Source organism: Anas platyrhynchos, chromosome 8, assembly GCF_047663525.1.
Source record: "Anas platyrhynchos isolate ZD024472 breed Pekin duck chromosome 8, IASCAAS_PekinDuck_T2T, whole genome shotgun sequence".
Classification (NCBI taxonomy): Eukaryota; Metazoa; Chordata; class Aves; order Anseriformes; family Anatidae; genus Anas; species Anas platyrhynchos.
Genome location: NC_092594.1, coordinates 27,480,917 through 27,505,925, shown reverse-complemented (window position 1 = coordinate 27,505,925; position 25,009 = coordinate 27,480,917). Strand labels below are relative to the sequence as shown.

Below are 25,009 nucleotides of genomic sequence, written 5' to 3'. Positions count from 1 at the left end.
GGTAGCACTGGACATCTTTATAGATGAGAGATTTGCTAGAAATTGGGAAAATAATACTGCTGCAGGATGTCTGAGTTCCAAGTTCCCTCATTTAATAAGGTCTTGTAAAAGAATAATGCTTTTAATACAAAGTGTGGGCTGTAGTTTCATTAAGAAGCCCTCCCACCATTGAAACTTATCAGGAACATCACAGTAAGTAAGTATCCTAGAATATTTTAATCATAAGAATATGCTTGATTTTGCAGCTTCTGTTGCACAAGCATTTAGAAGTCTCCAGGGTTTAATAATTTTCACAAAGTGGAGACAATGAACACAATTATTGGCAGTATAGGAAGCCTTGCTGATGGAAACTTGTGAGAACTGAAATGATTCCCATCAACCTTGTCTCTGTCATTCTTATCAGTTAAGGATTATCACATAAGAAAAAAGCAAATGCACAAAGATCAAATAAAGGTAACCACTAAATACTTGAGGTAGCAAATTAGGAAAGCTTGTATCCTGAAGAGGGCTTAAAGAGGGCCAAAAATTAAAATTAAATCAATGAGAAAAATCAAGACAAGGATGTCACTGCCATCAAGTAAAGCCATCCATTCCCTTTCTGTTTGTTACCTTGTAATTACTTAACATTGCTAAAACAGCATGTGAAACAGGGATAAGCTACAATAGAAATCCAGAAGGTGTAAAATTATAGGCAAGAAATTCAGGGACCATCTGTTACCCAATTGCACTACAAGTGGCCCCTTTATATAACTACTGTAAAGGCTTTAGAACCATGAATAAGCTTAAATAGCTAGTTAAAGATGCATATTTATATAGATTTATATTAATTCAATATTGATTTATATAAATATGCACTAGGCCCTGCTTTAGGAGTGGTGGTAAAATGCAAAGTGAATTCCTTGTAGAACTATATTATGTCCTATTTGTTCATTAATGTTCACCAGCTGAGGGTAAGGATTGTTTGCTTTGGTTTTCTTTTTTTTTTTTTAATTATTATTATTTTTAAGGACCAAAAATAGCTCAGTGTGGAGTCTTCAATATATTTTCTATGAAATTTCTATTGGATTTTTTCTTATTCCAAGTAATTATAAATTAGTGGCAAGAATTTAATCAGAAAGCCAGTGATTCTGAAAATATTTGTTAAGAAAGAATGATGCAGCTTATTTCTGTCATTTTGGCAACTGTTCCAGTTGTACATGCGTGTGCATTGAAGAGACAGTAAATTTAAGATCCAAACAGATGCATTCAAGCTGACCACCCTTGACAGAACTTGGTGTGCTGGTGAATACAGTGCATGCATGGCATTGCTCCTCCTAAGCTGAATCCAAAATCAAGACTTGGCACGAAAGGATACGTTTACGTTGGCTTACAGGGCTTTTATCTGCAGCCACCAGAACAGTAACCATAATGCAGAAACAAAGCACCTGTTTCTGGTAATTTACAATTTTTAATTCCTATCTTCTACTCTCCATCTTCACTAATACAACTTTCCTCCTCTTATCCATTAGGCAGTCATAATCCCAAATTAAACTTTTATGCTGTACTTCAACCTAAGTACAGAACAGGTCTTGTCTATGGATCTTGAAAATAATTTTTTTTATTATTATTATTTTTCTTGAATTTTCACCATGGTCTTTTAAGAAGCACTGGTGTCAGAATTACATAAATAATTATGCAACTGCACAAAGATTCTAAACTCACATGTCCCTAAGCCAGTAAGACCTGCTTCTGTAAGAGAAAAACTAAAACAAAGAATCAAACTGCCAAATAGATATGCTAACAGATTATTGGCTTTGCTACACAAAATCAGAGTTCTGTAGTTCTACTTCACTGTTTCTAACTATTATATTACTAGCAAATATACATACCTGGGAATGGATTGTACTGTGATCGACGTGGGATTCACCGCAGCCAACATACGTACATCTGTTCTGTTGAGCAAGACATGAAGAAGCATACAGAATTAAAACGTGGAGTCAAACAGGTTTACAGAACAGGAACATACTGCCAGCCCCTTTTAAATTCACTTATATTTCAAACTTGCAGGTTCCTACACAAACCAAGAGACATGCACAGTAAGTGTTAAATATCACCTAAAGCAAAGTAAGAATGCTGCAAGATTTAACTCAACTCCTTTCACTGGTAGACAGCGTTAGACAGTACCCCTGGAATATACAGGTGTTTCAGGTCTTTTTTTTGACATTTTTGTTCAGATTCAAGTCTCTCTCTATATATATATATGTATACACGTATATATATATTTACAACTCATGATTTGGTAGAGATTGTGGCAGAAACCATGAAGTTAACTCAGTGTCTAAAATACCAAATTACGAAAGACTTAAAGGCATTTTTGAATATATGTGTCATGCTTCATGTCCCTATCTATTATGACTCTTATAGTATTACTTCAGTATTTTTTTTAACCTTTAAATAAGGCTTTCCAGCACTATATGGTTAATAACTTACTACATTTTAATTAAAAGATGCAAAGTAATTGCTGATTTTAATCGTGCTAATTACAAAACATATTTGGCTGAGTTGAGTATGCAATCTTGCAGCTGCCAATCTTCAAGCAATTTTCAGTAATTCCTCATTTGCATGAGCCAAGACAATCCTGTAAGAAGGTACAGCATGTTATCTGTATAACACTAAGCATGTTAATTTACAGTTGCAGCTGGACACAGAGTCAATTTTCTATATTAAATCATCACAGATATTGGTTAAGTTACAGATAGTTAACATGCTGAGATCTCACCATGTGCTGGCTGTTTTTCTATGCACAAAAGGTGAAGGCAAGATGCCAATTCATCCAAGAGGAGATGTAGCACAGCATGACACTTTAAGTGTCCTACTGTAATTAGAAAACTCTCCTATGGAAAATGTTGTATGAAATTAAGTTTTTCAAAAACAGTGCAAGAGTTCTAAGTGAGAAATAAAAATAATAATAAAAAAGCTTTAAGCTCCACAGCGCTTCTCCACCTGCCAGGTTCATGCATGCCTCAACACCTCTTCCTACTTCTCTTGTTATTCCCCAAAGAGTTTTTATATTTAATTAAACTTCAAGCAACCTCAGAAAAAGACATTAAACAACAGCTGTTTCCCCCTTATCTTTTATTGATAATGGGATCAAAATAATCTCTTCACTGTTACAATAACGCACTTAAAAGGAAATCAGCAATGCAGATTTTTGAAAGTACTCATACACACACCTACAAATTTGCATCTCAGCCTAGAGATCCTCCTGATAGGACTTAAGTTTATTCTGCCAAGAAACGAAGCCAAGCCTATAGAGCAGAATCTCAACCTCTGAAAAGAGCTCTATGTTTGAAAAATTCAAGACATTTTAAAAAATAAATCTGCTGCATAACTTCCCTGTTGGTATCATAGATCAATCTGAAGTAGTATTTTCGTTTTTTTTTTTTTTTAATACATTTTTTCTTTGTAGGCAGCAAGAAGACTAAGGCAATTACACTTTTAAGAATGAACTGTACACTGGGTAAAGACTACAGAACTCCTAAGTCTGAATAACGTTTCATTTTTTTTTAGTTATTTTGCCTACAAATAAAAAAAAAGTACATATTATACTCTTAAAGAAGTCATCATTTACTGCTAGATGTTTATACTACAAATTTTAAGGCAGGCTTAAAGAAGTAACTTAATTCCAGAATAATACATTATCTTAAAATCTACAGACCCAGGAAAAAGATTAAAAAATTCTTAGAAGCTGTAAAACAAGAACCCTTAACATGTCAGCTTATTATCCAAAAAACTCATTTTAAACATAATATTCTTAAATTACAAGAAATATGTACCTGATAGAAGATAAAACATTTTAGAAATAAAAATTGCATGAGAGGTTTTACTTACAATTAATTGTAAGTTATTATTTAAGAACTTAATTATAGTTGTTTCTTTCAACAACAACAAATAAATTACTACCAACTTCTATTCGCAGTTTACTAAAACAGGACTTCAGCTGAACAACTTACCTCTAAGCATGCCCAAAGGTTGGGTCCTCTAACTTTACAGTCCTGACAAGTGCCCTGTTAAATTAAATGCACAGGCAAAGGATTATTTCACTTACTTTCGTCAATAAACCACAACCTCAAGAAAAAATGAGAAAAAATACTGTAAAAAACAACTATCAACTGAAAAATTTAAGACAAAAATGAATGTGTTGATACTAACTCAATTTTTGTTTTATTTCACATGATTTTAAGCTTTGTGTATTTTTTTCTAGTAAAATCTAAGATCTCTGAGATTCTTAAAAGAAAAAAAATCTGAAGCTATTTTATATCACATTACCATCAAAAACCTCAAAACTAGTCTTGTCTACCAATCTAACAAAGAGAAATGAAAACACAGGATCTGTAACAACTGCATGCTCCATAAAATCATCGCTACCTACAAAGATTTACAAAAGAAGATACAACAATAGGAGAACGGCATTCTCCTCAGCAGCAAATCAACTGCTGCACTTTCAAATAAAAAAAATTAGTACCATGGACAGAAAAAGGTTGACTTTTCACCACATCCCAGCTACTAAAATGGGTTACAAAAATCTTTTGTATCATGTATTAATACTAGATGGAAAGCAAGAGTTCAGATAAGGACAGGTTCTCAACCTGTGATTCCTCCATCAGAAAGCGAACTGTGATCCAACAAAAAACTTAAGCATAAATTTCTTTTTTACAGCTTCCACTTGAAGTCCAGACATAGTATATTACTTTCACATTCTAATCAACTAACAGCCAAAATTACAATGTCTGAAAATAAGTTCTGCTTAGTGTTATGCTATCTCTTTTAAGTGATATTAAAGTAACATTTGCTTTGGAACACACTGCTGGGAAAAGTACTCTTAAGGATTAAGTATGGCCAATGAGGTTTTCAGCTTTAAAGCCCATAGTTCTTCCAATACTTTGTTTGAACATTACTACTGCAGTGCAGTAAGTTTTATCCTATGTTCAACACATCTTCTGCTTAGCAATACATGACAAGGTATGCAGCTAAAGTAAGTGATCACAATTAATTAGTTAGAAGGAAGAAGCTACAACTTACATGAGATTTCTGTATCAATTCCTCTTTTGTTATCTCACCCACTGATTCCAAGTGGGGGCAGTTGCTGCTGAGTGATGACATTTCAGAAGCTGTATTTTCCGAGATCCTGCAGCTGGAATTTCCAAGACCAGGAATCTGCTTTTCAACAGAAGTAAGAGTAAGTAAAATCCTATTCCTTGCAGTAGGCAGCAGAAGTAGATATCCACTACACAAAATATACATAGCCTTTACAAGACTGTGTCATTTTTAAGTAAGTTAAAATAAATACCTTAAGGGTAAGGGAATCCAATAGTTTAAATTAAATACAGCGGAGATCTAAAATGCATTCCTCTATTTTCTGACTTTTAGGGCACAAAACAACAGAATCCTGAATGGAGCAAAGCCAGTTGGACTGATTTATCTTCGTGGCCTCTACCATGACACCCAAAAGTAAAAAATAAAACAATTCTAAAAATACGTTTTCTCAACTCTACCCAGAACTGGTGGTGGCTTGGCTTGTACATTCTGGAAACAGTCATTACGCAACACTGGTGAAACGTGCTGAAGCCACGTGATTCACTTGCCATGGGAGAATTGAACCTTATCTTGGTTTTATTTATTTACAAAAAAAATCATTCTAGATACCAGCACATTATATATCAAAAGCAAATGAGCTTGTAACTCCCATGTAGTACTGATGACTCAGCAAGTTTCTCTCATTTGAGTTCTCTCTGTTCGTCCAGGGTTTCAGATGTGGACGCAGACTTATTAGAAACATGGAATGCTAAATCCAACCCTTTTGTGATTATTATTTTGACAGCTGCACAGATAGAATTGATACTTTACGAAAGCAAAATAAAAAAAACAGAACTTGGTAACATTACTTTCACGTAGGTACTCCAATTGAGTCTCATTCCAGTTTTGTCGCTGAAGAATTACTACTGAGGCATCGATCTCTCAAGCCCAAGGAGTCTTAAAGTTTCTTTGCCCACTTACTTACCTAGCCAATCTAGCTTTCCTTTGTCAACACATGCAACTGAGCTTCCAGCCTAACTTAATGATACACTTTCCTCAACCTGCTTGCAGCCTTTGGCACTGACATCTCTTTCCACTTCTCTTGTTTGCTCTAGCAGTTTTATGTCCATTTCTTCATGGGCCTATGGATCACACAGCATCAGCAATCCCCGTGTTGAATATTAACTTGGGGCTTTGGCATACAGTGGGGGCACAAAACCTTGCCTAGTAGGCATCTCCTACACGCTGCCTGGCAAACACCATTTTTTATCTTTAACCTGGTCTTTATTTCTATTGTCTTGCAATAAGAACCCTCTGTCAGGGTCGTTTCAGTTCCATTTGACTATCAGAGATTTTTTTAAATGTGTGCACATGTATGCAAATGCACGTGTGTACACCTTTTTAACGTGTGCATGTGCACCTGTATAAACATGGTATTACATATATTATTCCTATAAAAATAGGATATAACATTATTGTATATTTATTGTATGCATATATATATATGCATATATGCACATATATAAATATATTTTATAGATATACAATTAATATATAACATACTCAAGTATGCATGTATATCTTTCAGTCTTTTTGTATCTCACTTTAAGAGCTTTACAATAAAATACTTGAGATCTAAGCTCACAGGGCTAGAAATACAACAGCAAATTAATAACCTGGGATTTTTTTCAGAATGAGGTCTAAATCCTCTTTCCTGCAACAACAAAGACTTCTAAAAAGCATTAATCTTAAATATAAGCTGCAGCTGGAGAAATATTTCCTCAGTTCAGTATCTATTTGCAGTATTGCTGAAAGACTTCATGTATGAAAATAATAGTTTTTCAGGCAAAAAGTCCTAAACTTTCTGTCATATTGGAAATTCTGGTTTGAACTGTAAAATTCTTTTCCAGAACAGAAACATAAACGCACACTTCATCTTGCACATTTTGCGACATCTATAAAACATTAAAAATGGACGAGTGAGTTTTGATTAAAGACCTATCTTAAAATATCTCAGTGTGAATTAATGCTGACTTAACACCAATGCTTTAGGAAGACTGGTATAATGGCTTAGGAAAGCTTTAAGCTTAATTACTTTATGGAAATAAATTTCCGAATTAATTATCCCAAGTAATATAAAGCAATGAACGAAAGATAAACTTCACTGCATACTACCAGATTTTTAATAGCTATTTCTCACAACTGGAACTGCAAAACCAACACAAACACAAACTCAAGAGCTCTGCTCATTGCAGATTGCTTCTTGGTGCAGTCTCCATCTGCATCCCTCTTCTAATAATAATCAGCCGAAAGACCAAAGCACATTGACACACGTCCCTACAGACATGTCCCCTACTGCTTTCCATGGGGAAAGTGTCTCTAGCAGAACTCTAGTGCATGTTACAACTTCTGTAGGTGACATCATATGGGCACAGCAAAATGAATGGGCTTTCAGCTTCTGTTGTCAAACTTTTTCCACCTGCACCTGCCTTCCATGCTGTAGCAACTGCGGAAGTCACTGTAGAGGAAGAGCCTTGGTAGCTTAACATACCAAGGCTGCTATAACCTACTTTGTAAAATTTTCCACTGAAATCTTAAACTGTACAATTGAATTCCAACCCACGATTCATCCTTCATCTCTCCAAGCACTATCGATCCCTGGGCAGCCCCTCCCTTGCTCGCTGCCCTCCTTCCATTTCACCACTTCTTAATTCACCCGAAGATTACCTATTTCCGTCTACTAATGCATCTCATCACACCTGCTTTTCCACCAATTCTGTGTTGCATTGACCTCATCTGAAAGTTGCTTCTTCAAATAAGAAGCAATAAACTTTATTACAATATTCCCCATACGTTTGGGAAGGGACTTTGAAGTCCATTCCTAGGTCTCCACCATTCTATTGAAAGGTTTGTTTCAGTCCACCTCTTCTCAGTCCCACCATACAGTATCATACTGCATCATTCCATGAACTGAATCATTTAATGATCAAAAGAAGTTTTGTTTACCACATACAGCATGAGACATACAAAAAATATATTTTCCCCCCTTTCATACTTTGCATTCACTGTGAAAAAACTGGCTCATGTGAGCCATCAGAGAAGTATGAACAATATTTTAAAGCACCATGACCAGCTCACTGTTCATCATGCATCAGACTTCCACACCATCATAAGACGTGTGTGGTGCCTACCACAAAAGGCCCATCATACACACAAAAATATCCCCATCACTAGGGGTTCAAGTAACCTTGAAAGCTTTTCAAGGCTCATGCCGGGAGCTTAATATCTCCAAAACAAACACGACATATTTTAAATTCTCTCAAAATTTTTGGCATTGAAGCTGAAATTAATGTTTCCATCAACCTAATCATAGCAGTTAGCATTTCAACAGATGTTGAAATAAACAAACCTCTATCTGTATTCCACTGATGTCCTTAAATAGGGAGACATTTTATCAGATCGTTTTACAGGGTTGCTCCCACACACCTGAATACTTGCCCTATGAACAAGTCTAAATGAACTACTTAGAGATCAAAAAATAATTATAAAAAACTAACCTTACATAAAACTCCAGTTAAATACAATGTAAATTCTAACCTTTGTAAATACAAAACTAGAATTCAACTCCAGACCATTGGTAGAAGATTTTAAGAATAAAGCAGCTATTCTGAAGACAACAGTTGCCTGAAGCAGTAATTGTATCTTCATTATAGGCTTTTATTATTTTGACTGTACAGCTCTGAATAACAGCATATGTAACCAGTGAGTACTAAGCTCAGCATTCTCATTTGCATTCACAATTATTTTGCTAGTGGTGCACTGAAACAATCGCATTTGTTTTCTTTCTCAACAACAATAAAAAAGAATGACATAGAATTTTGTACTTGATTGTTTAATTACTTAAAATCGTGAAGAGCTTTGGAGCTTCCAGTAATTCATTATCATAGTTAGTTATCATATAGACATTCTTCACACTTCAATAAAAAACAGCAGAGCTCACTGCTAACTACACACGTCCAATGAAGCTATCACCTTTAGCGTATGTATTCAAATTACTAAGGTACCTGCTACTTTCTAAAGAATTCTTTGCCAATATCACTTCACAATAACTATGTCTGTGAATCAATTTCTAATTTACCATTACCAAACTTGAGAACAGTCCTCCTGTGCCAAGAAGTCCAATCAGAGGGAATACTAACCTGAACTTCACACACTAAGCTCTTTTTTGCTCTATTACCCAGCAGACGTTTTCTGCTTGGTCTTTGCGTTTGGGCAACAAGAACTATCCACCCAAGCGAGAAGCAATGTTATTAAGTCCCTTCCGTTAGATTTTCCCCCTCTTATTAAGTATTGCTTCCTAAGCAGACCTTAGGAAAATGGTTGAGTTGACAGCCTGTCCGCTTACTGGGTCAGACAGCGTTTATTTTACATTGCCTCTAGGGCACAGCGCCTGCCTGTTCACTTCTTCCTTCCACAGCACTACGCCTGACCTTGTAACCCATCAGCTGTCCTTTACGCATCTAAGGAGACTTCCTTAGCTCAGGCCTGCAGCCAGGAAGGAGAAGCCCACAGCGATCTTCCCCTGGGCGTCACGCCAGGCTTCTTCCCCCTCTTCCATCCCTCGGCCGCGACGATCGATCCTCGCAGACAGCCTCACGGCATCACCAGCATTTCGCGGAGAAACCACGGCCCCTGGGAACCTCCTCCTACCTGCCGTGCCACCGCCGCCGCTTCAGCAGACGTCCCCGGAGAGGGACTCGACCCTCCCCTTAGGGCCGGGCAGGCCCCAACCCCCAACCCACACAGCCCGAGACCCCGCAGCCCCCAGCCCCGCCCCGGCCGCCCCGAGCCCCCCCGGACTTTGCGACCGGCCGCAGGCCGCGGCCGCCCCATTCCTGCCACCCCCCGCCTCACGGCCGCCTTCCTCCCCCTCCTCCTCCTCACCGGCAGGACGCGGCCGTGCTCGGAGCCCGCAGCTCAGCCGGGCCGCGGCGAGCCCTGCGGCTCACGCGGAGGGCAGAACGGAGCCGAGCCCAGCCCAGCCCAGCCCAGCCCAGCCCAGCCCAGCCGGACAGCGCGGGGACCGCTCCCTGCCACCCGGGAGCCCCGGCGGAGGACGGGCGCAGCCGGCCCGCGGCGGCACCTCCCTCTCTCCCCTCACCGGCCGCGGCTGCGGCACCCCCGGCCGCGCCCCGCACAAAGATGGCCGCGCGGGGCCTCCGCGCCGCTCACGTGAGCGCCGCCCCACACCAAGATGGCGGCCGCAGAGTCTCGCCCCGCCTTGCCCGGCCGCCAGCCGCGGGGGCTGCCCCGCGGGAGGATGGCGGCTGCGGGCGGGTGAGGGAGCGGCTCGCCTCACCTCGTCTCACCTCATCAGGCGGCCGCTGCCTCCTGGCAGCCCACAGCGGTTCCTCGCTGGCCCGGAAGCGGATCCCCGCCCGCCTCCTAGCGGCAGCCGGGGCGGGGACGGAGCCGCCCGTGAGGGGCCGTGCCTGCTGCCCGCGGTGCCCGCCCCGGTGCCCGGCAGGTAACGGCGGGTGGCGGGGGCAGCTAATGGGGGGCGGCGGGCGGGCGGCGAGGCGTGGGATCCGGCCCCTGGGCGAGCCGAGCCGAGGCTGCCTCAGCCGCAGGGGTGCGGGAGCTCGGGCAGCCCTGGCCCTCGGTCCCCGACCCGGGGGAGAGCTCGGCACGGGGCTCCGGGAGGGGGCTGCGGCGGGGCGGGGTCCGCAGCCCGTGCGAGGCCGGGCGCCGGCTGAAGGTTTAACATCAGAGTTGTTTTGTGTGTGATTTATCGGATGTGAGAAGCGAGCTGTCAGACAGGCAAAGCAGAGCGATGGCTCTTGTCAGACACGCGGGTCTCCACACAGGGCAGTTGGGATGAGCGAGGCCTAAGCTGAGCCAGCACATTTGCTGTCTTCTCATTAAACGCAAATCTCATCTCTGGTCACACACATCAATCAAACAAGTCAGCTACCTGTTACGTAAGGGTTTCAAGTCTGTAGAAGAAAGCCATCTTCGCCTTGTATTACATAATTGAGTATGTATCCTTCATTTGACAGCCCGTTCCAGAGGCCATCTGGGACTCATGTTTTCAAGATAGATCCACTGAATGAGGTTATGGGAGAGAAGGAGCCATGTCAGAAGAAGCTGTTACTGAGGCACGGTTTTCTCTGAAGACGGTAGCTTTTCGGGCATTTCATCTTCCCCTTTCTTGGTATTATTCTTTTATACAGGTAATATATATGTTCTGTGAGTATTGCAACTGATGATACACTTTTAAAGTTTAATTGTAATGTTATTTTTTTTCAGAACTTAATGCGAACTAAATTTGTAAGGATTTTTGTTTATTTACAGCTGCAAGCTAAAAGTGTTTCTGTTGACAGTTCATCATTGCATATCAACATCATCTGGTGATTTATTTTGTTGGTATTATAGGCTAGTTTTCACTATATAAGTAGCACTGTGGATAGCAGTCAAATCTGGCTGAAGAGTATGTTATTATTTGTCAGGCTGGAAAGCTGTAAGTATTGTGATGCTGACACTCCCTGTCTGCAGGGAATTACAAGATTATTCCCTAGAGCACTGTCATGACAAAGGCAAGGAAGAGTTGCTGTAATTGTGTTGTCTGTAAGTACATGAGTGATAAGTGGTAGAGCTAAATATGTCTGAATTACTTCAGAAAACACTAAAGCCGCAGTCATGTGTCTCAGATAATAAATTTCTTGAACAGTGAACCATATTCTGTTTCAGTAATACACAGGGCGGGGGAGTTTTTACTTGGCTATACAAAACACGGCTCAAAGGTGCTTTCCCTATTCTGCCTATGGCAAATTATTGACAAGGATAAGGACAAGGAAAAAAATGTTTGTAGTTAGCAATGTTGATAAAGTTTTTTTCAGAGTTACATATTAACCGTTTATTAATAAAGCTTTGCTTTGAAAACTCATGTCCTTAATACAACTGTATTTTATTTTTATTTAATTAGTTGTTTATAAATGGAAGCAATGTCGTTCTTCAAATTTGCATATAAATATTTTTCAACGTGCTAACGTGTATCGTCATACTTGCAGGCATAGGCAAACTTCTAAAAAATCTTACAGTTTTTTTTTGAACCTTGAAACTTACAGAATTTAATGCTAGAGCTGAATTTTCAATTTTAGTTATTTGATTGTTACTCTTTTCTGTTAAATCCAGTAGTTTCCTGCAAATGTGCATTCGTGCTTTTTCAGGGATTTACTTTAGCTTGCAGAATATACTGCTAGGTTCTTGGCCTCAGTCAAGATAGAAAAGAATCTTTAAGTTCTTTATCTTAGAGTTCTCAAGTCAAAGGTATTTGACACTGATAGCAAACTCAGTGAAGCTATCAAAGAAGCGTTCAATGCTTCTTGAAATTGCATAATTCTATTGATAGTAATAGCCAACTGCACAGCAACCATGGCCTGCCAGAGTGCAGTGATACTCTGGCCAGTTCCTTTCTCATATGAGGAGGTGTTACAGAAACACTGTATTGGCCTCAGGGGCTGCAGATTTTTTTTTTTTTCCCCCAGAAGTCATGCCTTCTCAAGTAGCATAGATTCCCTAAAGATTCTTTGGATGTGGGCAGTATTTTCTAGTTAAGTGGATTTTTTCTTGAATTCTTTTTAAAGTCTGGTCACTTTGAACTTTCTAAGCTTTGCTAGTGGGTTTAATTCCAGTTGCTTGAATATGTGATTCTTATTTGCTAAATTTAAACATACAAATCTACAGATTATCTATGTTCAAAATAAATAGTAAAAATAAAGAAAACTCATTTTAGGCAAATTTGTTTAAGTACATGTTCTTCCCAGATTGAAACAATGCAAAAGTTAGCTTTTGTGTCCTCCATTCTTTCACAGTGCAAGAAAACAGTCTAGCTGTGAAGGCCGAGATTCTTTTTTTAGGTCTTTTTAAGAACTAACTGAAGTCCTGCATTGTCCTGGCATTAAAAAGAAAGAAAAAAGAAGTGTGAAAGTTATTTGTTTAGAACCCCGTAGTTCATGGATTTGCAATATGTCTTAGAGTTCTTGGTGTTGGAGTATGACTCTCAGTGCCACCACTGATGTTGTCCCACCAACCCCTTTGTAAGCTTTCTCACCTGGCCATCACAAACTTTGAGAAGTTATTAGTCTATGTCCTTGATTAGAGTTGATTTATTTCTCAAGCTATGTGACAGCTGAATCTCTTAGGTCCTTCCTTCAGCCTGTGCTGAAGATGCCAAAAGGAGGATAAGTGGAAAGGTGAAAGCTAAGGAGCATGTATCTCCAATGAAGTCATACTCTTGTATTTTCAGATTAAACTTTCCCCTGGGTTAAAGAAATTGTTCACAGTCACAGCAGTGAGTGCAATATCTGTTATTTTTCTGGCACACCATTTTAAAAGAAGACGTGGAAGAAAAAACAAGCAAGTGTCACAATGGGAACCAGGCCATCTACTATTAGAATGTACCAAAGCAGCTGCATCAGAAAAAGGTACGCGAAGGAACCCCAAAGTTTTTTTGGTTAGTCTGTCTTGAAGGGGAAGCAAGGGGATGTGAGGGTGTGTATGTAACAGTATACAATAGTAAAATAAATCATTTTCCTTTAATACTGATCAGGTTTTAATTGTTATAGTAAAAATTGTGCAAAGTAGGAAAAAGTTACAGTATTTTATAATTTAGCTGGTCTTAAAGCTATTGTTTTAATTGTGCATTTGGACTAAAACTATTTTTATCAGTTGTATATTAACAATTGGGGTTGCAGTTCTTGTGGATGTATTGCCACAAAACTGAGAAAAGCAAATTTAAACTTTATAAGATGGGAAAATAATAGTGCTTAATATGCATACTTATTGTATGGATATCGACTGTTCTAATTCATAATTTCTAATGTAGAAATGTAGATGAAAGAAAAATTGTTGTTTGCTTCAAAACTGGATTTTATTGAAAAGATTAGACACAGTTCTTGCTAGTTCTTGTTAACACGATACAATGTTTTCAGTTTTGTAGAATCTTTAAAATGAGTGTATTTATTAGGTTCAAGTTGTTCCAGTAGCCGACAAAACTTGACTCTTTCTCTGAGCTCTGCCAAGGAAAAAGGATCACAGTCTTGTATCTATGCAAATGGTGGACTTTTCAGTAAATACTCTGGCTCAGTTCAGAGTCTGGTCTCGGTAAGTGATTTAAGGCTTTTCAGTGTATGTTAACTTGCCTTGGATGTGCACCTAATGGTTTCATTGACCTGAAACAACTTTCCTGAATAAGTTATGCAGCCTCAGAAGGCTTGAGATACTGACTGCATGGAAAATGACCTGTTTGTAGGGAATTTATTGTACTTTCTACATACTAAAAATATTTTTTATTGTTCTTACTGATTCTGTGTCTACTGCCTCTGACTCTTCCTGTCTTATGTCTAACAACTTCATGAGGATGCAGATGTGTGCAATGGAATGAGCCAAATCTATACAATTTAGTGCTTCTGAAAGCAGGATTCCTTGTATCTTGCACTCAGTTATGCATTCCTGGCCTCTATATATAAAATGCTCTGGTGCATTTTAGACCATTTAGTGAGTCACCTTACTGACTTGGCAGGAAAATCACTTAAAAATTGATGATTTCTTACTTATTATCTTAGGTTAGTGAATTGAATTGAATTTCTGAATGCTAGAATTGACACAAGGGTAAAAGCAAAACCTTAGTGGAGAAGAGGTAGCGAGATCTTTCCTATCTGATCAGCTGCTCCTAGACTTGCAATCTGGAACAACATGGCTTAATTCAGAGAGGACAGAAAGAGAAGAAAAGAGTTAAGCTCCACTGTTCCTCTGGTTAGAGTACAGAAATAAATGAATATTCTTTCTGCTCCACTGATACATGCAGATGCTATAGTGTGGGTCCATTAGGCTGCATGCGACCTCTGTTTTGGTGAACAGCACCTCTAGTTAGGAACTATTTACAGGATGAGAAGTTTAATGCAACATAATATCTGTAATGTTTTGCCTAGGAAATGGGTTGTTTTTAGGAATTAACAATCATGTTTACACATGCTTCTCACCTAAAAGCTGAAACCTCTTCTTTCAGCCGTTCTCAACTAGGAGAAGGAAGTGGCTGTATATTGTTTTATGTGTCTTGTCAGGCTTAAACCAGTCTTTGTATGTTTCTGTGCGTCTGTGTTTGCTTCCCTTACTTTCAGAGAGGCACGTGCAGGTCATGTAATAGACCCTGTCTACATCAGTCTACACAAGTTTTATTTTTTAAACTCTTATTATAATCTGCAGTGGAAAATAATATTGAAAATCACTAATTACTTTCTTACTTTAAGAAAGGAGCAATAATGACTTTCAAAATATTGGCAAACAACACCCTAGCATTAATAACAAAGGAAACAATACATTATGCTAAATCTGAAAATAATTGTGCTTTTTCTAAAGTCTTTTAAATGGTAATTTGTAGGTAAGACTAGATAGATAACTTGGACCATAATGTACTCTGGAGGAATGTACTTTTAAGGATACCTCGTATAACAACACTTCAAAATGTATTTATTTTTCAGGTTCAGAGTGCCACCTCTTGTCACAGTTGTGCTTGTGCCAATTCTAACTCTTGGGATAAAGCAGACGAAGATGATATTAAACTTGTCAATATTCCAGTGACAACACCTGAGAATTTGTATTTGATGGGTAGGTTATGATAAGAATATTCAATATCTAATAGCAATGAAAGTAAATTTCTTGGTGTTATGGCAAAGTGATGCTTGTGCAATACTGTGGTAATTTATTCTACAATGTCTTGTGGGCATGTGTCCAAGAACGCTTCCATTAAGCTTGCTTAATCTAGTGTTAGGTTTTTAAAAATATATTGTTGTGATTCCTGTATTTGTAGTAGTAAGCTATAGAATCGTTTTTAGAAATAAATTGGAAAAAATACTGTTGTCCTTGTTGCTTTGTGAATTTCCTTATCTTAAAAAGGCAGCTGTCATCTGTTTTTGTTTTTCTTTTTAGACTGGGAATTGCTATTTTTAAAAATTACAGTTTTGCTGTAATTAGGCTAGTTATCTACATAGTTTTCTAGTAGTTCTTCATAGTTTTCATAGTTTCTGTGAGCCTAAAATACATATGGAAGCTGTGTGTTTGATTGAGTGAAGGTTTTTCTGATCTACCCTAGGTATGGAGCTTTTTGAGGAAGCACTACGTAGATGGGAACAGGCACTAACTTTCCGTAACAGACAAGTTGAAGACGAAGCAAGTTGTAGTTCCATCAAGCTGGGAGCAGGAGATGCAATCGCAGAAGAAAGTGTAGAAGTGAGTATATTTAATCTACTGACGCTGCCCTGAAAATTCACTACATTTTGTTACATTAATATTTTAAACTTCTACATTGCATTTAAAGGACTTTTTTGCTGTTGTTAGTTAGTTAGTTTGGGTGTGACTTCTTGTCAATTGCAGCTATATCAGTGTTTACATCTGGATGGTATTACTAATACCAAGCTACAAAGCATTTCTTTAATCAGTTCTCTGCACAAAATCTCTTGGGTCATGCCTTCCTTTTACAGCTGTGAGAGGATATTTGCTTAGATGCAGGTCCTGGGAAGGATGATAAGTTTATGAGTATTCACAAATAATGTGCTTGAACTTTATTTGTATCCCTTTGTTCTCATGAACTAAATGATGAAATATTTTGAGATAAACATACAGCTGCACAGTTTTCATTGTTTCTAGTGCAGTAAACATCACATATAATTTTAAAGTATTTTTAAGTTTAGTATTTTTAATTATGTTAAATAAAACATATATGTTTAGAAAGGTGCTTGTATTCTGGATGTTGAAGTGTACATCTGACAGAGTCTTTATGCTGTTTGTTGAAAATTAACGCGGCACAATGAACCCTTTGAAGATTTAATAAGATTTGTTTGTAAAAGTCTAAGAATATAGACCATAAACAAATAGCAAATATTCTAATGTCATTCTTCTTGCAGGATATCATCAGTGCTGAATTCATTCATAAGCTTGAATCCTTGCTTCAGCGAGCTTATCGTCTTCAGGAGGAGTTTGAGGCCACCCTTGGTACCTCAGATCCTGCTTCTCTAGCTAATGATATTGGTGAGTACTACTATTTTACGTTTTTATTACTTGTAATAGTGCCCCTTGTGGAGGGATCTCATGGAAATATCCACTGAGCAGTTTCATTTTTTATACACTGTTATGTGAAGTTTGATGTAGTATTTGTATTTTAACTAAGAAGGGACTGAGAGGATTTTTTTTTCTTCATGTGGACTGTCAGTATATATCAGAATTTCCAGAATTCTACTCAACTTTCTAAAGTTTATCTTGACTGAAGTATTTAAATATTTATGTACTAAGAACATATTACGCCCTTCTATAACATGGACATATTAGAGAAATTAAAAAGAAAGTTTCATATGTCTTTTTGAATTTTCAAATCTAATACTACTGCACCCTTTCATAATTCAGTATCAAGCATCTGATCTCAAATAACTGTCAGACTTCAAAGGCAGAGCACGTTTTGCAATTAGTTTTAGTTTCTTTTTTAGTCTTGTTTGTTAGGCTTCAGCTTGGCTGGCACAAGGTGGCAGTACTCTCATCTGTTAGCCCTCGCGTTGTCCTGCAACTTCTAAATACAGCTCTGAGTAAAGTGGGAATTAAATTTAGGTCAAAACTAGCTTTCTGACATGTCTGGGTACATCTGCCAACTTATTCTTAAAGTAGAAAAATGTTGGGTTGTTTTAATTTTAGTGTCTGAAACCATAAGCCCTAGATAAAGTTGCAGTGTTTATCCATTATTTGTAGCTTATTTGTAGTTTCTGTCTTCAGGCAAAATTAATAAAATGGTATTCAAAGGTCTCTGTGTTTAATTATTGATTTATTTTTATTTTTGTTTCCCTGTAAGTATTTTAAATTGATATTTTATTTTTTTTAGATGTGATAATTTGATTCTTGTTTAGCAAGGGAATTGAGTTCTCTTTAAATATTACTTGTAGAAATCATTTGTGATCTACTGAATAGATGTTGTCAGTTACTTTATTATGAATTTTATTTGTGCTGTGCCAGGTATGCAGGGAAAACAAATAAAGAACTAGTTTAGTGAGCAGTGCTTCACTGATCAGGATTTGGGGCTTTTCATCATCTTCAATTAATGTCTTGAACAGCAAGTAGTATATTAGAGAATGTATCACTTTTTTCAGAATATTTTAGAACATAAACAGACAACCATCATCTCGAACACGGTGGCACTTGATTTAATACAGAGGATGTTTTTGTGCAGTATTTGTTTGATGCAGAAACATTTATTCACTCACAGTTTCTTAAGTAATTTATGTTCATGTAGGATGTAACTACTAGGTATAGTATGTGAATGTTTGAAGTAGGATATTTTTGAGATCACCACTTTTTTAGTAACTTTTCGGAGAAGAAACAGAAAAGTATGTTTGGGAGAATCCTAGAAGCTCTGTTATGGCTTTATTTTTCCTCTTACTTGTATTTGGTAACCTAGCAAAAGAAAACGAAAGGTGCTCTCAACAGACTTTCCTGTATCACCATGAAATGTATATGTTAATATATATTACCACTTATTTTATTTCACTTCTCTTTAAAGCTTTGTATTACTCTTAGGAAGTGTACTAATTGTTGATTGCTTTTTTCTGACTTCCTTTTTGAGTGTGTGTGTGTATGCATGTGCATGCATGTGTAAACAACAACAGGAACGGAAGGTTCAAGAGCCACCAGAACTAGCAGGTCCAAGGAAACTATGAAATGCCAGTGGCCAAAAGAAAGAGAGATGGTCCAGCATTCTTTACAAAGAATAATATAGTGTAGAATGCAAATGGCTGTTCTCAACAGGAACAGAATTGAAGGTCTCTGCTCTGTATTTAAAACGAGGCAAGAAAGTGTATACATCTTTACACTGATAAAAATGTGTATCATTTGTGGTGTAAGAGGCAGCACATGCTATGTAAGAATTGGTAGTCCTGGACAATTCATATCTGAAAATTTTGAAAGAAGCTGGGTAAAGAAATCATCCTAATCTATCACTTACCCTTCACTAGTCTTGGAAAGTGAAAAATGTTTCAAATGATTGGGAAATTGCCAATTGAGTTACAAATTTTTTTAAGAAGTGCAAATCATGAATTAAGAGTCATGCCTGTAAAATAATGCTGTTGCTAATTCATAGTTCTGTTACCCCAGCTGATAAGCTAAAAGCTGTAATTAGTGTCAGTTGGTATGTTTTTTTTTTGGAACCGTTTTTCTTGGACTGTTGGTTTTCTGAGAGATCTGCAATTTTGAGAATTGATACAGCATACATTAGATGATAAAAGCTAGCTCAGTGACTTGAACGTTTATTGATGTTCTGCCCACTGTTAAGGGAAATGTTCCTAGAAAAGTGTTCTAGGGGTGATTTGCAGTCAAACACTAATTTTATCAGCTACATAGCTGATAAAAATTGTTCATAGGGCTTGAAGCTGATTAGAAATGATCATTTGGGGCATTAAAAGCATTGGATGGTGAAAAGTAAGGGTTGGTAATATTGATTTGAATTATTTCTTTTAAATGATTGCAGTTTCATTTGAATACAGGCAGCTATGGGTTGTACGTAGAGATGGGAGATTTAAAAATAATAAAGAAGCATTCTTGGAATCCCTTAGGATAGTTATTCATCACAGTCAATATACGTTCCCAGTACAGTGCAGTAGAAAAAGAACCACGTTGCTAATCTTTGGTTATGTGAAAAGGACAGTATCAGGATATTTGCAGAAATATGAACCTGGTTTTCATGGTTTTAGAATAGTGTCCAGTAATGTTGTCTCAATTTCAGAAGATATGGAAATACAAGCTCAAAGCAAGCCATAAAAATGATCCATGTTTTGGAAGAACGAACTAAAACACAGCTTAAGTTGCGTATGTCCAGCTCTTTATTGAAGAAGGTACTGAGAGGTGACTTGCTTGTTCTGAATAGCGACTTACACATGGAAAAGTTATATCCTCCTGGGGAATTTTTAGACCTGGTTGTCTAAGTCATAACCAGATCCAGTTTCTGCTTGTTCAAGTGAAACAAATATAAGTTCTGAAGTAAGTTTCTCCACAATATGTTTGAGATTTTTTTCATCCTCCCCTTTCCTCCCTCCTATCTTCCCCTGCCTAGATGTATTTTGTGGATTTTTCTTCCATTTTCTCCATCTGAAGCACTTGTGATTAACCACAGCGGGAGGCAGGGCTCTGACAGTTGGACAGATGCTATCAAGCATTACCAAAAGATATGCTACAAAATGTCTAGCTAGCATTTCTCATTCTGAAACCCTCAATTGTAAGGAGCTCTGAACTTGATCAGGTAGGAAACTTCCAAAGGTAAAAATTTCCATTGATTTCTCATTTTCACTTTTCTCTGTAAAATATTTTGCCAAATCTCTGGGGTTCTTGAAACCACTCCTGTCCCTTACTTGGCCACTCATCATAGGTGTTGCTCCTTCCCAACATTTTTATATATGATTATTCCCAAGTCATGATTTTCTCTGTCTAATCAAAGTATGTTCTTAGTGGTGCTGTTGACTTGATATTCTTGTAAAAAAAGAAAAAAAAAATTTTGTGGTCCTTGCTTTCCTAGCCTGATACTTTGGCAGTACCTGAGCTGTACCGATCTCCCAAGGCCCCCGTTTCCTGTGTAGTTCTTCATAGCATCAACACATGACACTGGGAGACTGAGGCGGGGTGCTGCAGGCAGGGTCATGCTGCTAACACTTGGCCTATCACAAACATGGATTTCTCTTTGTGATCCCATTTACTAGTTGAAGTTGGTTGGCATGATGAATTTGCCAACGTGCTTTGAGAAATAGTCTTCTGGAGGAAGTTATTGGTAATGTGCTACGTGGGAGAGTCAGGAATAAGTCACCAGGGATACTGTTAGAATGCAAGAGCTCATCACTGCAACTAGTCTCTCTCATGATGTGGCTGAAATGCTTCTTCTCTGGCTGCTGTGACAGGTAAAAGATGACTTGTCAGAGTAGGCAATCATCACTTGAAGTGGTTGTATGCTGTAGTCTAATTGCCTTTTGATTCTTTTTGTGTGAATTACCACCTCCAAATGATTTTCTTTCTAAGTGTGTGTAAATTATGTATTTTTCTTTTCCCAATACTTCTAAATATTCAACTTTACACCTGTGGGTTCTGTACTGCTGCATAAATCTCTTCTTCCTGTGGGTAGAATTGTGCCTGGTGGTGGTTGTTTTTGTTGTTACCTGCAAATCATCTCTTTCAACTCTGTAACATCCTCTTGAGTTATAAATGAATACATCCCTGGAAAAGGTTTACATTTAAAAAAGATAAAATAATGGAACACAATTATGTTCACTGTGGTTGACTTCTCCACTGGACTTATAATTTCTATGAATTATCATAGGAACCAGCAAGCTAAAACAGGATTTCTAAAGCAGAAGTACTTCTGGACATGAAATTAAAATGAATATATAGGGCTAAACTACTGTTGGTTTTCTGCTGATCTTAGGACTGTGAAACCTGGGCCTGGGAAGCCTACAAACAGGCTTTCCTGAGGCAGGCAGGCATAAGCGATACTGAGTGAGGAAGAAGGCAATTGGACGAAAACTGTAAAACAAAATATTCAGCTTGTTTTTTCTGAGAGGTAAACATGAGGGGGTAGAGGGATAAAGGCTTCCAATATTCTCTGTAGTCTGTTCTTGAAGAAAGTCCTCACTTTTTAGATCTTTTCTAGGAGGCTGAAAGGTTAGTCGAACTAACTTCGGAGGAATGCAAAGAGTTAGGAGAGAAACAATAGCTTTACTTACAAGCAGAATTGCAGGTCAGAGGTTAAAAATCTCATATTGTCGTGCTCCTTGTCAGTACTGAATTCTTAATTCTTGAAATTCTTATTTAGATTTCTACTGTAAAAAGGAATGCTGACACTCAAGCTAATGGTGACTTGTATAATGTGCCCCCTAAACATTTTGATAATATCAAAACCTATGTGTTAATTACATTTTTTAAAGGAAAAAAAAAATTATACCATTTACAACAAATAAATTTCTCGAGTTACTGTGGTAAAGATCTCTCATAAAGGTCTGTGTTGTTGGATGGTAGGTATGTCTGTTTCTTTTTATAATTTTCTCCTCACGCTCAAAGATATGCCTGGCATTTTGGAGAGAATGAGCACAGCCTTTAACCTAGTGACAAAACGCTTTGGAAAACTTATTTACATATTAGAAACTTTTTTTCCAGTTGCCCTTAAAACAAACTAATAAAAATCTTTCAATACCTTCATTGCTTATGTAAAGATCATTTTTATAGAATCTGTGTTGATTAAATATATCGTATTTTACTGCCCAGGGATGGATATCTAGGGGCTGTATTTTCTTTCCTTCCTATAAACCCTTAATGGAAAAAAATATATCAAGACTATTACATTTTAGTTGGTTATGTGTAAGAAATATTTCTAATTCTCAGACAGGCACTAATTAGAAGGTGAGCAATTTGTAATAATTCACTTAGTTGTGCTGTCTAGTGGTACATACCATAAATAAAGTTCAAAGCAGTTAAACTTTTTAATCATAGGTTGAACACTTTTTCTTGCTTTGTGTTCTCTGAAAATAAATTTTCATTAAATGATTTCTTCATTTCTTGGAGAAAAAAGAAAGTGCTTGGTAGTGGTTGAAACAGAAATGGGACATGGGCATTTGAAACCGAAACAAAAGAAAATATTAGGTTTTTCTTTGTATGGAGAAGTCTTCATCCCAAGAAATGTTCTTATAAGGGAAAGAAAATGATATTGCTAAGTCTAAGCAACAGCCCAGAAAAGTTATTCTTTTTTATTTTTTAAAATTTGAATATAATTTAGTAATTATAATTTGTTATAAAAGTTTTATAAAAGTTCAGTAACTGCTGAAGCTTGCTGCACTTTCCTGTGAGATCTCCTGTATTGCTGCAAGTCCTCGTTTCTGTTGCACAATAGGTATTGAAATGGCAAATATTTGAATTGGATACGATGTCTTCATCTATCAATAATATTTCAGATTTACTCTAAAGACACATTTGTCTGATAGTAATAACACTTCCATTTTGAATTGCATTCAGCAAAATTCTTAGCCAGAAAGCACCTAAACACAGGATGCTGAGATTGTAAAATGTAAGATTGGTAGTTGGAAGTTCGATTTAAAACTGTAAACAAATATTTCTGCAAACATTACATGTACTGAAGGACTGTAATGCTTGGCTCTCTCAGCAACACCCTGTTAATGTTAGCAATATTATGCTAAAAACACAAAATAGTTTTTCATGGACCTGCAGTGAAATTACCAGTACTAAAAAAAGGTTAGAGTTTGATAATCTGTAATTTTATGTTGGTATTTGATAACCTGGGGCGTATGCTTGTACTTATCTTAAAAGCTGACGCTCAGCTGCCGTTTCATTGCATAGTAAAACAGATTAGCTGAAATCTTTTCAGCAGTGGCTCAAGATAATCTTTTTCACCATACACTGAGCCAGCACTGGAGGTCATTTCTTGTGTGTAAGCCAGGGGTAACGTGGCTGGAAGTTTTTGAAAATGCTTCAGTAAAATCAGATAGTGTCTGTTTCAGACCTGTGTTACCACTTGCCCCCCAGCTATGCTCTCCAGATCAGACCAGGCAGGCTAATTATACACCTTGTTGCTTTTCTGCAAATGGCATCTCTGAAGCCTGCTTTCTTTCTGTTCACACCAAAACTCCCGTTGAAGCCCTCATCTCTCTCACTTCGTGACTCCTGCTGTGTTCTCATGCCTTACCTTGTCCATTTAAAACTTGCTTCTCTCAAACAGACTTAAAAGAGCAAAGATGATTCTTACAAACAAAAAAAGTAAAAACAAACAAACAAAAAATCTGTGACCAGAGCATTCCGTTCCCTTCAGGAGTTTGTCTTGAAGCAAAATGCAAGCATTTCCTCCTTTTAGTTCTAAAAGCTATTTATAACTGAGCCACAATTCACCTACCTGATTTAAACCCCCCAGCTCTGCTCTGTTAGCCAGTCCAGTGTTTCTCTTTTCAGTCCTCCGAATACAAAATCTGCCTACAATTTCTCAACTGTTTCTGCTCATTCCTTATGTGAGCAGCTGCACTCGTTTCTTTCCCAAGGTCTCGTCTTAATGCGAGTTTTCTGCCTCCTTACAGTTACTCAGGCAAACTGTAATTGCTTTTGCCCACTTTTTTTCCTTTTTGTTTCCTCTGCCCATCAACTTGAGATCCCTGATAAAAGGGGTGAAATCTAATGAAGCTATGCCAGTTCCGTACAGAAGTAAGGAACACTTGTACAATAGTTCATGCAATTAGGACCTTACAATGCTATGCAGATAGGACTGGTTAACTCATGCTGTATTGTCTGTGTATTTATCATTTACCCCATAACAGCAAACACACGTGACTAACTCTACTTTAAAAGCCTATTTAGGGTTACAAACACTTTTTAAGTAAGTTAAATTTTGCAGAGTGTCTGAAATAATAAAATATCGTTTTGCATTAATATTATACATTGAGGGATTTTTTTTGCACTTTTTGAATATTAATTTTTAGAACTGTATCAAAAAAGGAGTGTGAACACCAAATTATTTTTTAAGAATACGTCACACAAGACAGTTTCATTTCAGTGCTTCATCATTTTTAATCTTAAATCTTCATTCAGAACTTAGTGTGAAGCTGCTTGTAATAAATTACATTATGCTGCTTATTAAAGTAATCCTCAAAAGAAATATTAGATTAGCTGTCCAAAATGTTCATAAATATATTGAAACAAAGTATTACTTTTAATTTTTTCTTAGGTGTTATTTGGTGTTTCCTTTCATTTTGAAGGAAGAGCAGACCATACAAATCAATCATAACTGACTGGCTTTTATTCAGGTCAGTTGATCTAGTTTTCTTGACATTAGACTAAAGATATATCAGAAATCATATACAGAAGAATATCAGACATTAAAAGC

The 25,009-nt window shown here is 37.5% G+C and overlaps 2 protein-coding genes across 13 annotated transcripts in view; one reads left to right on the top strand and one right to left on the bottom strand.

The window, feature by feature from the left end:
• Nucleotides 1-10,558, bottom strand: part of USP33 (ubiquitin specific peptidase 33) — a 35,749-nt gene extending 25,191 nt beyond the window's left edge. For 2 of the 11 annotated variants that reach the window (XM_072042162.1, XM_072042158.1), the window contains exons 1-4: nt 10,425-10,558; nt 5,062-5,196; nt 3,993-4,046; nt 1,869-1,931 (exon numbers count right to left, since the gene is read on the bottom strand). In XM_072042162.1, the coding sequence (XP_071898263.1) occupies nt 1,869-1,931; nt 3,993-4,046; nt 5,062-5,142 (198 nt within the window). In that variant the 5' untranslated portion in view covers nt 5,143-5,196; nt 10,425-10,558. Of the gene's footprint in view, nt 1-1,868; nt 1,932-2,758; nt 2,874-3,992; nt 4,047-5,061; nt 5,200-9,545; nt 9,783-9,999; nt 10,280-10,414 lie in introns of those variants that run through there. The other 9 variants (XM_005010312.6, XM_072042156.1, XM_072042160.1 and 6 more) reach the window with 8 other exon arrangements.
• The window catches only part of MIGA1 (mitoguardin 1), a 41,797-nt gene continuing 27,228 nt past the window's right edge, over nt 10,441-25,009 (top strand). Inside the window, exons 1-7 of one of the 2 annotated variants that reach the window (XM_027463783.3) lie at nt 10,441-10,582; nt 11,115-11,288; nt 13,364-13,541; nt 14,084-14,220; nt 15,597-15,723; nt 16,208-16,344; nt 17,019-17,142. In XM_027463783.3, coding sequence (XP_027319584.1) covers nt 11,190-11,288; nt 13,364-13,541; nt 14,084-14,220; nt 15,597-15,723; nt 16,208-16,344; nt 17,019-17,142 — 802 coding nt within the window. In that variant the 5' untranslated portion in view covers nt 10,441-10,582; nt 11,115-11,189. Of the gene's footprint in view, nt 10,583-10,677; nt 11,037-11,114; nt 11,289-13,363; nt 13,542-14,083; nt 14,221-15,596; nt 15,724-16,207; nt 16,345-17,018; nt 17,143-25,009 lie in introns of those variants that run through there. The other variant, XM_072042179.1, reaches the window with a different exon arrangement.